The sequence below is a fragment of the Puccinia triticina genome, chromosome 6A (genome assembly GCF_026914185.1).
Source record: "Puccinia triticina chromosome 6A, complete sequence".
In the NCBI taxonomy this organism is placed as follows: domain Eukaryota; kingdom Fungi; phylum Basidiomycota; class Pucciniomycetes; order Pucciniales; family Pucciniaceae; genus Puccinia; species Puccinia triticina.
In genome coordinates, this window is record NC_070563.1 from 7,757,798 (window position 1) to 7,774,173 (window position 16,376).

The window sequence follows — 16,376 nt, forward strand, 5'->3', positions numbered from 1 at the left end:
ACCAACCGATCGATCGATCCAGCCGGTTGAACTTTAAACCACTTCGATCAACCCATACAAACCTCCACTTATTCATGGCACAGCCAAACCCCCAACGAACTTAACACAACTCCATATTCGCTGCGCGGGGAGTCCAAGGGGTGGGCAGCGGGAAAATGCCTGGAGTACACATGAATTTGAAAAGGGATCTCTTGGTCTGAGAGGTTTTTCAAATCTGGAAGCGAAAAATTAAACAGATGGCTATCTTTTGAACCGTACCAGGTTGAGTGACATGGAAAATATGATGACAAACGCCTTGGTCCTGCCCTTCTGCTCACCAATTTTGGTCATCCTTCCTCTCGAGAGTGGGCACCATCATCTTTCCGTTTTTATCTGGCCGTGTGGGGCTGCGAAATGCACGCCTCCCCTGCCCCATGGGCAAAAGACTGGCACTCCTTTTTTTTTTTTTTGAAAGCAGTGGCTTACAGAATAAATTCTTGGTGTACCTTAAACGACAAACTGAGCCTCAGGAAATACGCTAGACCACGGGAGGACCTTTGATCCCCACTCGATCTGCGTGGGGGAAAAAGTCCCATGGGTGTGGATTCAAGCCTCCTTTTATAGTCTCGAATTGTCTCCAAATGCGGCATTTCACCGCAAGTGTTGGCAGGCCTCAGCAGCCCGCGCGCACTGCTCCTTTGTCTCTACCTCCTGCCATTGCAAGTGTCGCCACGCCTCAGCAGCCACCGCGCATTGCGCTTTTGTGTCTGCCTCCTGCTATCTTAAATCCCGTGATTATCTGTCGTTATTAGCTGTTGTCCTTGGGCATAAACTCCGGATGTGGATAAATTCCTGGACAAATGTCCGGTGTTGCAATGGCAATACCTCATGAGGAACAGATGTCTTTCCTCTCCCGGCGGCATTGTCGTTCTGCTTGAGTACAATCAAAAAGCTTACCCGTGAGAATCAAGAGCACAAGAGCATTCAGGCATTGTGCTGTTGCGATAATAATTGCCATTTGCGTCCAATCATACTTGACTTGCGGTCACATCTTAATGCTCCGCTGGAATATCTATGAACGCCGACTACCTTCCCCCACCACTTTATATTGCCTAAGCAGTAGCAATCCTGCTCTCAAAGATACCTCAGGGTCGTATAATAATTCTTTCCAGTACCTCCACTATGCCATTTACCAAATTAACCGTCCGTTCACTCACCTACGTCGCTGATTGGCCTCGCTTTGGTCGTAATAACCTCTTCAAAATCCCCTGCGCCCTGGGATGGGTAATTCGAAATGGGGAACCACAACCGCATTACAACTTACATTTTGACATCTATACCCCTGCGCCAATGGAGTCAGGGCCCGATGCTGCTTCCTGGTTTGTGTTTGAGGGACCGATGTCAGCGTCATACAAACAGGACAACATTCGTGTCATCACTCACGACTCGACTTTCCATCGGTCAATCCCTGCGTCCCTCGCCAATCAGTTGTATGCTCAGTTGCAAGGGGTTCTTGTCTTTCAAAATGTTGGACATCTCCGAGCCGTTGACCCCGACAACCAAGATGTGAGCCTGTGTCAAATGTCTGTATTGATCTCACATGTGGCTCATGCTTTATCTGTAGTCATGTTTCTTCCAGATTTCCACGGATGTACCTTCGATTAAACAAGGCCTAGATGCATTGGCCATCGGCGCTTCTTTCTGGATAGCCGCTGACATTGAATGTCGAGTTGACAGTGTTATAAACATCAAGGTAACTTAATTTAGTCTTGAGTTGAAAGAGGCCCACACGTTGACTGGTGCGCAGGTCAAACAATTCTTTGCAACAGATTGATATACTCCGCAGCCTTTGGAATCAGAAAATGTGTCAGCATTAGCATTGTTATATTGGAATAGATTATCACTTGAATCTCAAGCCACTTATACCACGTTGGCATGTCCCCCTCTCCCCAACGGGCATAGATTGAATTAGACCAACATGTATTTTTTACCACTGTACCTTTATCTCAAAGCTTCGCGTGGCAATTCAGCCGTGAGCTATTTCTTTTCCCAGCCCCTCCGTGCAGGCACGAATGGCTTGGTTTGCAGCTCCTGCATGCAGAGTTCTCTTCCAGCCACTCCCTTGGCTCATGTGTTGGGATTGTGCCTGGTGATAGAATATAAAGACCGCGAGCTATACAGGGTTGAAACTGCTCTTTGCATCCCTCCCGTCTCAATCATTGGAGTCAACGGTTTGTAGGATCTATTCTATTGATAGCAACATCCCTTGCAACATGCAATAATGTTGTTGGTTAGGATTTGAGTAGGCTCTGGAATTACTGGTATGATTGTTCATGCATCAGCGTATATTATGTACTGATAGCATGAAAGAGAGCTCATGCTTCAAATATGTTGTCGGAAGAGGCATTGATTCTGCATGTTGCTGCACAGTCCATCGGTGTATTGCCTGTACTCTCACCGATTTCGAACTGCCATTTATGGTAGAAATGTGATGCCCCTGTCGCGTGGTAGTCTATGTAGCAGTCAGGGTGATCTATCCATAAGGAATGACGTTGACTGCAGAGGGTGCATGGATGGCACTTAAAGCAATAGGATGTTGACACCAGGAGTCTGTAGTGTTTTGGAATAGTATCGCCTATAAAACTCCCAATGAGGGCCACCGGGAGTAGTCACCTTTCTTCAAAGATCAAACAATTCGTCTACCTGACATGTCCTCTGCTGCTACAGTGCCTGGCAACCGGCCCCTATCGTGCCAGTCTCTTTTTGAAGTCGAAAACGAAGTGAGTTCTACTCTTTCCGTTTGAGACTCCCACTGATTCATTTTTAATAGTCCTCCCCTTTATTTTGAGAAAACCAACAATATGGACCAATTGAAACTATCAGTTACTTCACCTGCGATAAGGAAAATCCGCTTGACTATGAAGTGTCTTTACGAACCAATACCTCCAAAGATCATGCGTTGGCGAAAGATTGCATCTATAAGATTACGGCGAAAGCCATGTTTCTCAATATCAAATCGAAAGCACCTGTCTTGAATTACTTGCCCGAACGGGCAGTTAAGGTCTCAGCAACCGAGCATTTCATTGGTACTACTGTTGACTATGCAAGCTTCTTCGGCGTGGGCTTAATCCTCTCCTTCAAAAAGGAAACTAAGGACGATAATCCGAGGTACGGCCCATGTTTGATGGCTATTGTCTCTCATAGCGATTGGGATCCGGTGGTAAGCCAGCCTCAATTCCACATCAATCACCAGGTGCTAACGACATTCCTTTAGGATCGGGTTGTGAAGAGCTTCAAAGTCAAATACCGCGTACCCTCGACCCCACGCTTGATCAAGACTCAGAATATGTTCCGCGAGAACAAAGAGTTCTTCTTCGATGGAATATTGGTTGGATGGGAAATGGAAGAAAATATGGCTATACTAGAGGTGAAGTGTTACGCCACCTCGCTTTTGATTCAGAGTCCTGATAGTGTCCGCAGGTCGTCCACCTTTCGCCTGTAGGTCAAAACGGCGGGGGTTCAGCTTCGCCAAAGGGTCCTGCATCCATATGCAATAGCCCCGAAAGGAAACGGCAGTTGGAAGTCGATGTCCCTAATAAATCCCGCGGTGCAGGATCACAGGCTGATGCATCTTGATTTCCTTTTTTAGAGTCAAGTTCAGTTCCAACTCCGGGCCCGCAGAACTTGTTGCATCGACATCAAATGCACAAGTTGTCCCACAAATGGCCGTACCTACAGAAGATGTTTTTAGTACTCCTGATAACATTCTACCTGTTGATGACGGATCCGAAGGGGACACTCCCCTGAGCACTATCTTAGGAGGCAAGAAAAGGTCTAGAAAAAATTAAACAATAGCTTCGCGCATGACTTTCGACGTAGAAGTCCAGTAGTGGTGCATTAAAGGTGTTGAAAGTTGTTAATCAAATGACTCCAGACCTATTGTCTGCGGTGTACAATTCGTTACCGTATCGTTGTGACTGTGTTTGTCTAAATGTGATTGTTATTGTGTTTGAGACCAACAAACTGAGTATTGTTATTGATGCCAGCTCTATTGAGATCATTCTATCCGGAGAGTCCATGTGTGTTCCTTAATCCGGAATATGAGGTTAGAGTGTTGAGCAAAGCGGCATCAGCATTACTCTATTGAACTCCACACTCCAACATCATCGCATCGGTCACTTTTCCTACATTTAGAGTACCACTCCTAATAGCAGCTTATTACCCGCGAAAATACTTATCTATCATGTCGTACATTGGACTGGCTGCCACATCAGAACAAGAGAATAACGAGAAGTCACTTCTAGCAAGATGCATGCCCGATGGTCCACACACGCTGGGTCCCTGTAATATGTCATGCGCTCACTGCCGTGCACTCCACTGGCCTGAAGAGCGAGCAATGGCTGACATCAAGGCAAAGAATCAATTGTTCTCAATGTGCTGCCAAAAGGGGCAGGTCAAGCTTCCGCATGATTTGGCGCCTTCTCCACAGTACCCAGCGCTCTTCAAGGATTTATTGACCGGCACCTCATCAGGTCAGTTTTTTGCTGCGCTCGAGGGATCATTGATACGTAGATTCTCATTTTTGCTCTTGGTCAGATGCGAAAAATTTTCAGAAATACATTAGGACGTACAACAATGCAATATCGTTTACCTCCCTTGGCTTCACACTTGGTGATCAAGCAGCAAAAGTTCCAGGCGCGCCTGTCTTCACGATTCAGGGAGGACTATCGCATGAGATTGGACCAATCCTACCTCTGGGTGAATGTGAGCCACACTTTTTGCAGATCTTTGTGGTGGGAGATGGAGGTTTGGAGGAGGCCAAACATCGAAGATCTTGCGCTCTTGGAAGTCATTCAAGCAACACCACACGTGATGCCGTCGACGTCAAGACTATTGTCAAGCTGCAAGATTTTATGTACCGTTACAACCCTTATGCAAAACTGTATAAGATGGCTGGCGATATAATAAAAGCAGGCAAACCAATTTTGATGATACTCAAGACCGTCGAGAACGCTAGGAATGATCCTAGAAGGTACAATGCCCCAACAGTGCAGGAAGTCGGGATTATTATTGAGGGCGAAGGCATACCAAAGGCTCCGCGACAGATTGTGCTACATCAAATTGGGGGCAAATTGCAGCGCATCTCAGATCTGCACTCAAGCTATTTCCCTTTGCGCTATCCGATTTTTTTCCCATACGGCGGTCAACAATGGGAGCCGACGTACGCAACTCTAGCAAAAGATGGTGCGTGTTGTTTTTGGTGTCACCTCAGTAAAAACTGATAGCGTTCTGTCGCAGGGAAATTCCGAAATGTTAGTCAACTTGAGTGGATGGCCTACTTACTGTTTTCTAGGGAAGGCAGTTTCTCACCTATACTAGCGGGAAAGACGCTGTTCCAAGAGTTAATTGTTGATATGTATGCGTGTGTGGAAAGCTCGAGGCTCAACTGGTTCAAGCATAATCAAGATATTCTGAAGGTACAAATGTATTCTGGATTGGTTGAAGCTCTGGGGGTTAACGCAGAACCTACAGGCCGCAAGGTTGTACTGCCTTCTACATTTATTGGCGGACCTAGAGCTATGAATCAACTCTATCAAGACGCCATGGCGCTGGTCTCAGAGTTTGGACCGCCGGATTATTTTATCACAATAACAGCAAACCCCGCATGGCCAGATGTTTCAAAATTTTTGAAACCAGGCGAAGAGCCAGCGAATCACGCCGCGATCATAACACTAGTCTTCAAACTCAAGTTGAAACATTTGATGGATCTCTTGATCAAGAAACAAAGATTTGGCAGAATAGTTTCCTACGTATCAACCATTGAATTTCAGAAGAGAGGGATGCCTCATATGCACATCATGCTCACGGTGGAAGATGAACATAAACCAGATACACCAGCCAAGATTAATAGGATTGTTAGTGCCGAAATTCCGGATCCGAAGGAAGAGCCAAATCTATACAGGATAGTATCAAGGTGCATGCTTCATGGTCCATATGAAGGTCGAACATGCGTACGAAAGGGGTGCTGTCGCTTTTGTTTTCCCAAACCTTTTGCCGAAGAAACTACAATCGTGGAGGGGGCCTATCCTAACTACAGGCGCCGCAACGATGGACGCACAGTGAAAAAGGGTCCAAATGTCTTTGACAATACATCAGTCGTGCCCTACAATAAATTTTTATCGTTGCGGATGGACTGTCATGTCAATGTGGAGGTGGCTGTAGGTATCCAAGCTGTCAAGTATCTCTATAAATACATCTGTAAAGGTAATGATAGGTCATATATGGCACTGGACAATAACGACGAAACAGCTGCCTATGTTGACGCTCGATACATTGGACCTGCGGAGGGTGAGTTGCGGATATGTAAAATGTATTTTTCAACAGTATTGATAACTATCCTGTTGCGTGGAATTCAGCTGCGTGGCGTTTATTTCAATTCGAGATGTCAGATCGCCATCCCGCAGTTCAGAGACTAGCTCTGCATGAGGAGGACGCTCAAAATGTGATGTTCAAGTCGACCGAGGACGCTCGCAATAGGGTACAATCTGGAAGGGCTTCTCAAACAATGATGACCCAGTTTTTCATCCTCAATTGCGATGGAGTGCAGGGCTTGATGAAGAATGCAAGAGATTGTTTCTATCATGAAATCCCCAATCACTTTTGGTGGGACCCTACGATAAATGATTGGAAGCCGCGGAAAAAAATGATGGTGAGAATTGGACGAATTCACTTTACATCAATACATCAGGGCGAGAGATATTATATACGCCTGTTATTACTCCACAAGAAGGATATTCGGTCGTTTGAGGACCTGCGGACTGTGAATGGTTCTGTCTGTGCTTCCTTTCGGGAAGCAGCAGACATGATGGGTCTGTTGGTCAACGACAATCAATACCATGCGGCAATGACTGAAGGCGCGACATTCAAGACCGGTTATCAACTGCGACTGATGTTTTGTATTATTTTGGTTCATAGTCCACCGGCAGGTCCTATGTCACTATTCAACAGCCACTGGGAGCCCCTTAGCGACGATTTGAAGTACTTATTGCATAAAGACTACGGGGTGGATGATACAAGCAATGAGGAGATAAAAGCCTTTACTCTACATCAGCTGGATCGAATGTTGACGTCTATGGGATCCAATTTATCAGCCGTTGGCTTGAGATTGGATTTGAGTCATCGCCAATTCTTATCGCAATTGCAGTTCAGAGGAGTCGACGTTATTACGGTCGTCGACGTAGCGGACCGTTGGATGTTAAATGTCGAATTGCTAAACCCAGCGCAGGCATTTTTCTATTCTTGTGTGACAGATGCGGTCGAAGGCACGAACCAGAGCAAGATGTTTTATCTGGATGGTCCTGGCGGTACGGGCAAGACCTTTGTCTTGAACACGCTCATTGATTACTTCACGCTACAAGGATTACGACCAGCAGTTGTTGCTGCCACGGGTGTTGCTGCTCTATTGTTAAATGGAGGGCAAACAGCCCATTCCAGCTTCAAGATCCCGCTGAAGTTTAGTGATGTCACGACATGTACTTTCAGCTCAAACGACATGATAGGCAAGCGTTTGTTGGGAGCCCAAGTGATCGTATGGGACGAAGCCGTGGCGATTCATCGACATGCGATTGAAACTGTGGACAGGTCACTGAGAGATCTCAGTGGAAATCAATCCCCGTTTGGAGGTCGTCTGGTAGTTTTTGCTGGCGATTTTCGACAGACTTTGCCTGTGGTAAAGGATGGCGCGTTCCCCAGATCAGAATTCGCCACGCTCAAGAGTTCCAGTTTGTGGCAATGGGTTTCTGCATACTCGCTGAAGGACAACGTTCGACTTGGTCTAGGAACCGGCAATGCTTCCGGCGCAAATGTTGATTTCGCAGCTGAACTCTTGCGAATAGGTGAAGGATTGACTCAAGAAAATGATGTTGCTCGAGTGAGTCTACCAGGTGTGAATCTCGAATCTTGCAGATCAGTATCAACATGTGCAGACAGAGCAATGCGGTGGTGTTTTGATGAAATCAATTCGAAGCGGAGGATGGATGTTGGCACGTATTCAAATTATCTTTTGGAGCGATGTATCCTGACGCCATTGAACTCAGACTCCAAATCGATAAACAGTAAATTATTGGGTGCCTTATACGGTGAAGAAGTAGAATCAATCTCACTGGACAAGCCAAATGACGAAGCCATCGACACGCTGCAGCCGGAGGCACTGGCGAAAATTGATTTTCCGGGCTTTCCTCTTCACTCATTAAAATTGAAGGCAGGCGCGCCGGTAGTGCTTTTGAGGAATCTTAGCATTGAAGATGGTCTTTGCAATGGCACTCGACTGGTACTATTACAGGTAACAAAAAATACTTTATGTGGTCGTATACTGACAGGCCCACTTAAAGGTGGGGAGGTATCTATACCCAAAATAACCCTATTACACAAGGGTGATTCTTATGTTAAAGTATCATTTTATAGGTATCAATTTCCAGTTGCCTTAGCCTTTGCGATGACAATTAATAAGTGTCAAGGCCAAAGCATGAGGCAGGTAGCGTTAGTCTTGCGCAGTCAAGTTTTTGCGCATGGACAATTGTATGTAGGACTTTCGAGGGTGCGTGATGTAAACAATCTTTTAGTTGTACAAGTAGGCGAAAAAGATGAAACACAAGTGTTAAATGTTGTAAAAAAGGTTGTTTTTAAGTAGTTGTATTTTATATCGGACTTACTTCGCGCACTGGGGAAACTCTTCGCGCACTGTGGGGGTCGTTGTCTCGACGTCCAGCCCCCAGTGCGCGCTTCTGCCACGGCTCTTTGCGCACTGCATTTTCCGCCAAAAAAACGGCTTGCATTTCTTGAGATATTTTTTGATGAATCAATAGAATGGCTTTTTATGATCCCCCTAAAAAATAATCAAGTCATTTAGGGGTCTCCTTGAGCCTAGAGAAAATTGTCATGAAAAAACCATATTTTAACGCGGCAGGGACCTGTAATATTGCTTCCTGTGCCCCATTAGCCCCAAAAATTTCACAGTATCATGGCACATGTGCAAATTCATGACCTGATAATTTTCAGAATTTTTCCCAGAGATATAAGGGGTGTGCGGCAGGCTTAGTAGGAAAATTACTGCTAACTGTATAGCTTTTTTTTTACACACTCAAACAGTCCCAAAATTTCAGAAATGTTTTCATTGTGGATATTCTCTGCGCAATAAATTTCTTGGCAATAGTGTGTCATGATAACATGAGATGGAGTGCGGCAGGCTTAGTTGGAAAATGACTGCTAACTTATCTCATGTTTTAATGACACACTATTGCTAAGAGCTTTATGGCGCGGAGAATATGCAAAATTGAAACATTCCTGAAAATTTCAGACTGTTTCAGCGTGTAAAAAAAAATCTACACATGTAGCAGCCATTTTCCTACTAAGCCCTCCGCGCACCCCTTATATCTCATGTTATCATGACACAATATTGCCAAGAAATTTATGGCGCGGAGAATATCCACAATTAAAACATTTCTGAAATTTTGGGACTGTTTGGGTGTGTAACAAAAAAGCTATACAGTTAGCAGTAATTTTCCTACTAAGCCTGCTGCGCACCCCTTATATCTCATTTTATAATGACACACTATTGCTAGGAATTTCAGGGAATTAATTTGAAGCATATTTCTCTGTGCTCTCAAAATTTTGTGCCTTTGGTGTGTGTAACAAAAAAGTTATACATATACACAAAATAATAAACACAATACCTATTTGGGCTACAGGAAAGCTGGTGAAAATTCTGAAAATTATCAGGTCATGAATTTGCACATGTACCATGATACTGTGAAATTTTTGGGGCTACTGGGGCACAGGAAGCAATATTACAGGTCCCTGCCGCGTTAAAATATGGTTTTTTCATGACAATTTTCTCTAGGCTCAAGGAGACCCCTAAATGACTTGATTATTTTTTAGGGGGATCATAAAAAGCCATTCTATTGATTCATCAAAAAATATCTCAAGAAATGCAAGCCATTTTTTTGGCAGAAAATGCAGTGCGCGAAGAGCCGTGGCAGAAGCGCGCACTGGGGGCTGGACGTCGAGACGACGACCCCCACAGTGCGCGAAGAGTTTTCCGCAGTGCGCGAAGTAAGTCCGTTTTATATAGTAAAATATGTTTGATGATTGTGTTTATCTATATTGTGGATTGGGCGGCGTAGCCGCCCCTGTACTCTAGTACAAGAATAACTGACGAATTTAGCTGAGCTTCTTGGCTATTCATTTGAAGAGCTTGCCAAAGATATGTACAGCCAGACAAAAAGATGTGTTTGTGCATGCCTCTCACGCAAAAACAAAAAAAGCTTCATAGGTTACTTCCTTTGGAGTCGAGGGGGACTTGGTCAAGTTTGGCAGAAGCCTCTCTGTGAGACAGACCCTGCGGGGCCTGCCTGCAGAAAGGCTTTGTTAGGAGGCGTTGGCTGAAAACAGGCTTAGCACTCCACTAGTGGAAAGTGCTGTGTGAGCTGTGATATTTTGAAAGCGGAAGAATGGTTTTGCATTCGCAAGTGAGGTGAATATTGAGATTGCTGCACTACAACTGGAAAGCTGAAGCCTGAGACAGGTTCCCTTACCACCTCCACATGCAAGGATTCCTCTTCATCGAGGCGACTGCACGCTTGAGGGAATAATGCAAGTGGGATTGAGGGAAGTTTTGGTATTAGACTGAGACCTACGAAAAATCAAAAAATAAAACATACATACTCTTTAACATAGACTGTTGAAACAAAATCACATGTATAGATATATATATAAAGGAACACAGGGGCGAGCCTCAAAGATGGCAGGGACTTAATAAAATAATAAATAAGTACGAGACAAAGGAAAAAAATGCATACACGTCAGGGTGCAAGTGGGAAGCTGTACATATACAGAACCAAGTTGATCTCAAGGAGAAACCAGAACAAACAAAGAGAAGATTCAGTATACATGACGACGTGGGATCTATTGTTCAGTTACCCATCTCAAGGTCCCTGTTTTTTATCGCTCAAGGTTGCCGCCTGCGACTGAGATCACCAGTCATCCCGAGCTTGACGGCTGCGCTGGTCCCGCTCGGAGCATCCTCGGGAGTGTCTAGTTTGGTGAGGTTCAACTGACTCCGACTGCGACTCCCGCGACTAGTCCGTCTGCTCCTGACCCCGTTTCCGTTACCGCCTGTGAAGCGACTGAGCATCCCGACCACCGAATCGTAATCGCCATCCTCATCGGCTCCGCTATCTGTCGTTCCCTCCTCCGACGTGCTGAACTCTTCCCGTTCCCCAGCAAGACTCGGTTCAGATTTCAGCCGCCGGAGCCGTCGCCGTTTTTGCTGCGAAGGCCGAGAGTCATACTGGCTCCACCCAAAAAGCCTCTCGTCCAACCAGCTCAACGGATGGTTGATCAGATCTACCCCTCGCCCACCATATCCTAAACCCAGCGATTTTCGGCCATCGGTACTCAATGGTGGCACATCTGCAGATGGCGTATGGATCCTCGTCTGTTCAAAGTTCTCCCAGATCTTCGGTGCGTATTCTTCTATGACCGAGTGCAGTTCTGCTTGCAATTCGCTCCGCATCTTCCGTACTCGCTCCAGTTGGTTCTGATCACCCAGAAGGGAGAGCAATAATGGCCGAAGAGATCTGCGGGCGGTAGCAGGAGAAGGATCGATCAATCTTTCTCATCCCTCACAGTCCAAAAATGAAAACAAGAACGAAAACTAACTTGTATACATCCATTCCTACTTCGCCAAATTTTAACGCAGAATATCCAATACTCGGAAGTGCAAATAGCATACCCATTGGGATCCACATCACATATTTGCGTGAGATATCATATTTAACCGCTAGCCAAATGGCCACAGCAACATATATGATGTAAAGCGGCGGGGCCAATCCGAGTGAAACTAAGACCTTCCAAGTCGCCAGCACATCCCGCCCTGCAATCTTGACTGATGAGGCGGCAAGAGCCTCTGCAGGAATGGAAAGATTGTCTCGTAAACAAGAGCGGCGTGTAGAGCAAAGGGGCTATGATTCTGGCAAATAATAAGCAACTGCCTTACCTCTGGCCTTCTTCCGACTCACATAACTAGCACAGATAAACATGGGGCAGTTCAAGATCACACCTGGGAGGGCTAAGACGCCCCAGCCAGTCACCAAACCAGCCCGAAAACATAGCAGAATCAGACTTTTCCACCACGGTCGATTGACTTTCTCAACTTGATGGTCCTTAAGTCCCAAGTAGCTAATCGACTTGTTGTATTCCAACGTCTTCGACTTCAATGCCATCACTCTTGGCTCGTCCTTATAACGCAAGTAACCTGTAATAAATCGTTTGTTTAATTCGACTACCGTGCTGAGACTGACGTGTCGATCTGGTGGTCGATATAATCTTCGAGCGGCTTGGATGACTTGTAACGTATCATAATCTGGAGCTTGAACAGTCACGCTCTTCAGGCCATCATAAACCAACTCCATCACTTTACTGATCGCGGCCTTCTTATGATCGTCGCCTTTCTCGAAGTCTCTGACAAGCTCTTGAGGGATTTCGATCGGAGTACCGAACTCGACTACAGCCCGGGAACGGAATCGGTGAGGATGGAAATACGACAGGCCAACAGGGACAATTCGAACGGTGATCTCAGGGTTGGAGGACATCGCCCCTAAGGCCATAATTGAAACTCCAGCCTTGAGAGGTAAAAGATCGGTACGATCGTGTGAACCCCCTTCCGGAAAGATACCAAGGCAGCCGCCGTTCTTCAGTTTCTCAAAAACCTTACCGTACATTTGAGTCTGTGAAATTATGCACATCAGGAGACAGAACAGCAGCAAAAAAACTTGAAAGTAATCACTTACTTGATCGACGTAAGGAAGGGTTTTGAAGGGAATCCCATCTAATTCTGAGTCACTTCCATCTTCAATTTTATTTCCTTCCTCACGCAAAGCCTCGACAACCTTAGTGGGAAATGGCTTCTTGACTCTCATACGACAGTCATCAAGAACCTCGACCACCTCGACTGTGACAAATCCCAATTGTTTCGACAGCAACACTTGTTTCTTGGGTGCCAGTTCTCGGGTAAATTTCGTGTTCTTGCCTTGGAGAATACAGGGATCGCTTTCTTTTGAGGATAAGAAAATCCGGCCCGATCCATCTTTTGTATCGTCCGTCGCTCGAGTGACTGAAACTAAGATGATCAAAAGTAACAAAAGATATTAATAATATGAGTTGGGGATGATAACATTAACCACCACATACTGCTTTGCATCACCCGCGCTATCAGTCCAATAAAAGGACGTTTCATGCTCTTTTCCGCCGTCAAAAATGAGACTCGTCTTGCGCTTTCAGCCGCCCGAACTTCAGACATCAAGATAACCGGATCAAGGAACTAAGTTGTTGATTTGATCAAGATAAGTACATTTTTTTTTTTTTTTGGGGGGGGGGGGGTAAGAATGGGGTTACGAAATCAAGTTTGATATCAATCATCGAGTAAGGAGATCAAACGGCACCTGATTGTGATGGGGAGCTGCGACGAATATCAGAGGTCCTTTGTCAGGGATTTTGTGCGACCCACGCGGACGAATCTCCCGGAAGAAGAGATTGATGATCCATTTTAATAGCAGAATGGCGAGATCGTAAGCACTAAATGGCAGTAGGATCAGTGTCTTGCAAGTCATTATTTTTCTGGATCTGGACATGATAAAAAGCGAATGACCCACACATTACTTGCAAGGAGGTTCCGATTGTGGAGCATCTGGGCCATCCTCTGAACACAAAATCTGTAAGATCAAGGATGAAATTCAAATTAGTAAGTATAGCTCGCCAACAAATGGAAAGAATAGATGTGGCGAGTGCGATTTAAAACAAGAAGAAGAGCGGGGCCTTCAAAGAAGCGAAAGACAGATTGAAAGACAATATCAGAAGAGGGGAGAAGCGCATGGGGGAGAGTCGATCAGCGCACTTCAAGCTTGATGATGACGATATGTACAACGATCTTCATGGTGCTCGATCATCATTAGAGGTACATACATAAAAGCCAAGCAAGGCGCTGGATGGTAACTCAGAGGTAAACGTCAAGCACAGCGTTGGATTATGTATAGCAATGTTCTGAGAGGGGTGGGGGTGGCTTGGAGATGCAAGATAGATCAAGGAGTGAGGTACTAACCGAGAGAATCGATGGATGAGTCTGGGTACGAATTGAGCGAGGCGATGGCTGAGCGGCAGGATCTTGCGAAAGGTTTGCAGGAGCGAGCTGAGATCCTCTAGCGTATCTTGGAGGGTATGGTTGAGCAGCTTGGGTGGGTGAGGCGCGGGCTGGTCAGATAGGTGCTCGTTGGCTGAGGTCCTTGGGGATTGTGAAGGGGATGGTGGTGATACGGGGTTTGAGTTAGCCCTTGAGGGTGGGTTTGAAGGGGCTAAGTTAGATTGAGGGGGATCGACTGGCGGTGGTTCTGGCACCAGTTCCTGGTCGGAGTCGGTCAGAATGGGCGTGGCGGGTGGGGTGGGCACTTGGGTGGGCGGTGCTTGGATGGTCTTCGATGGCCGATGGAAGTCTTGCTGGGCTGGTCGCTGTCCCTCCGAGTCGAGTCCGCCGGCCTGGTCGCTGCTTGGGTCCATTTTATCAATCAGGGCAGTATTTGTGATGGTCAACAAGGGCTGGAGGGAATTAAATAGTGATACTCCGGAACTTCGATCGGGAGAATCCGCTGGGGAAAGATCAGACCTGGAACCAATCCAAGGACCAAGACTCAAGCCATCCGCCCAGCCAACTGAAGACATGAACAGCAGCACAGGTAAATATCACTTCCCAAATCCAAGTCCGGAAAAAATAGAAGTCTTGTGGGAGTCCGGGACTGTGCATGTCTAATCTGCCCCAGCCAAATTAACAGATATGAAGCATCCCAACCAAAAACACATCATGTTGATTAAGCTTATCTGAACCCCTCAGTATCTACATGCACAAAATTTGCACGTTTTAAGCTTTGGTTGGCAACTTCACGGGCGAGTCAAACAAATTTCGCCACTATGACCTGCGCGCCGTCGTGTCCATGTGCAGATTTTTTTCAAGTCCTCATTCCCATCCTTCCCCGATGACTCATCCCCCCATTCCACCCAACCCTCCCACACCAACATGCCAGCCAAAAGCCTCGGATCTGATTTGCCTCAATCACTACTCAGCATATTCAAGCCTGGAGTCTTGATCATCTTGGAACAACCCAATAGTAATATTCCCAAAAACCTTCCCTGCTCCGCTGTTACCAAAACAGGAAGTCTGTGTTTAATAATATTTTCTCTCTGGGTTCAGCAAGTCAGTGATGAACATTGCTGCTCATCCTGCCACAACATTTGACTGGACATGACAGTGATGGACACCGCATTAAGATAAAAAAAATCTGCAGCACTACAAGAAAAAGTCAAGCAACGACCACCAGTTGACATGCAGGAACTCTGAGGCAGCTGGTGGTCTTCTTTGATCTTTGTCTAAGGCTACCTCAAGCAAGTGTTATGAGCTGTGGTGCGGGCTCTGCAGCGCAGGCTTCCATGTATTGTGTTTTGAAGAATCCTTGGACGGATTCGTAGGATTTTCCTGTATTTTCCCCCAAGGTTCAAGGCTGTTCAGGTCTCTTTTCATTCAGATTTTTACCCCTTAAAGGCCATGATAGCGTCATCAATGATGATTCCAGTGCACCCGGGCCACAGCATAGCAGCGTCTATCCCCCCACCCACCACCATCAAATGTTGCAATTTGGGATCAACCGTTTTTGTAGGGAAAACCCACCGCCGGGATATCTCTTGGATAGCGAGATCTGGCGCATTCACCAAATTGGCCCAGAACCAGCTCGACTCAACGTGAGTTGAGATTTCTATCCTTTCTGACGGATGCTAATTTTTTATTTTATTTTTCTGCATGTAGCCGCAAGTCATCCACTGCACGACCACCTTTAAGCTTCTGTCACCAATATGTTTGATTGCACCATTGGATGAGCACAAGACATGTTTTTTTATTTAAAATAGTTCAATTCTTTTTGAATGAGGTTACAAATCTGATAGTCGTTAGAGGCTGCTAGTTAACTTGAGTGGTGTTGAGTGATGATAGGAATTGGATCAGGAAGATTGGGTAAGAAGTTCAAGCAAGTTGAGGCTATCAATACAACAAAGACATTACTTTAGAGCGGTGGGACACAGTAGCCACAGTGCTTGTACCAGTTATAACAATTCTATGCATTCATTTCTTCAGTAACAACTTGAACAATATCCCATTCCGGGTTGTCCAAGCGGGTCAAAATCTGGGATGATTGCAGCTCTTGCTTAACTGCTGCAAAAGAAAGTTTGATGGGGTTTAGTTCTGGAGAATAGGCTGGCAAATACATCAGTCAGACGCCGGCCGCATTGCACAAGGCCTGAGC

At 45.8% G+C, this 16,376-nt stretch overlaps 1 protein-coding gene across 1 annotated transcript; it reads right to left on the reverse strand.

Annotated features, from left to right (window-relative positions):
- Positions 1-10,984: 10,984 nt before the first annotated feature.
- On the reverse strand, positions 10,985-14,748 carry PtA15_6A892 (uncharacterized protein; the record flags this gene model as incomplete). The annotated part of the gene is made up of 8 exons (XM_053170644.1): positions 10,985-11,615; positions 11,698-11,944; positions 12,035-12,764; positions 12,828-13,156; positions 13,228-13,357; positions 13,479-13,611; positions 13,689-13,748; positions 14,135-14,748. 8 exons carry the CDS (start codon positions 14,746-14,748, stop codon positions 10,985-10,987), a joined length of 2,874 nt encoding a protein of 957 aa, XP_053021815.1.
- Positions 14,749-16,376: the final 1,628 nt, after the last annotated feature.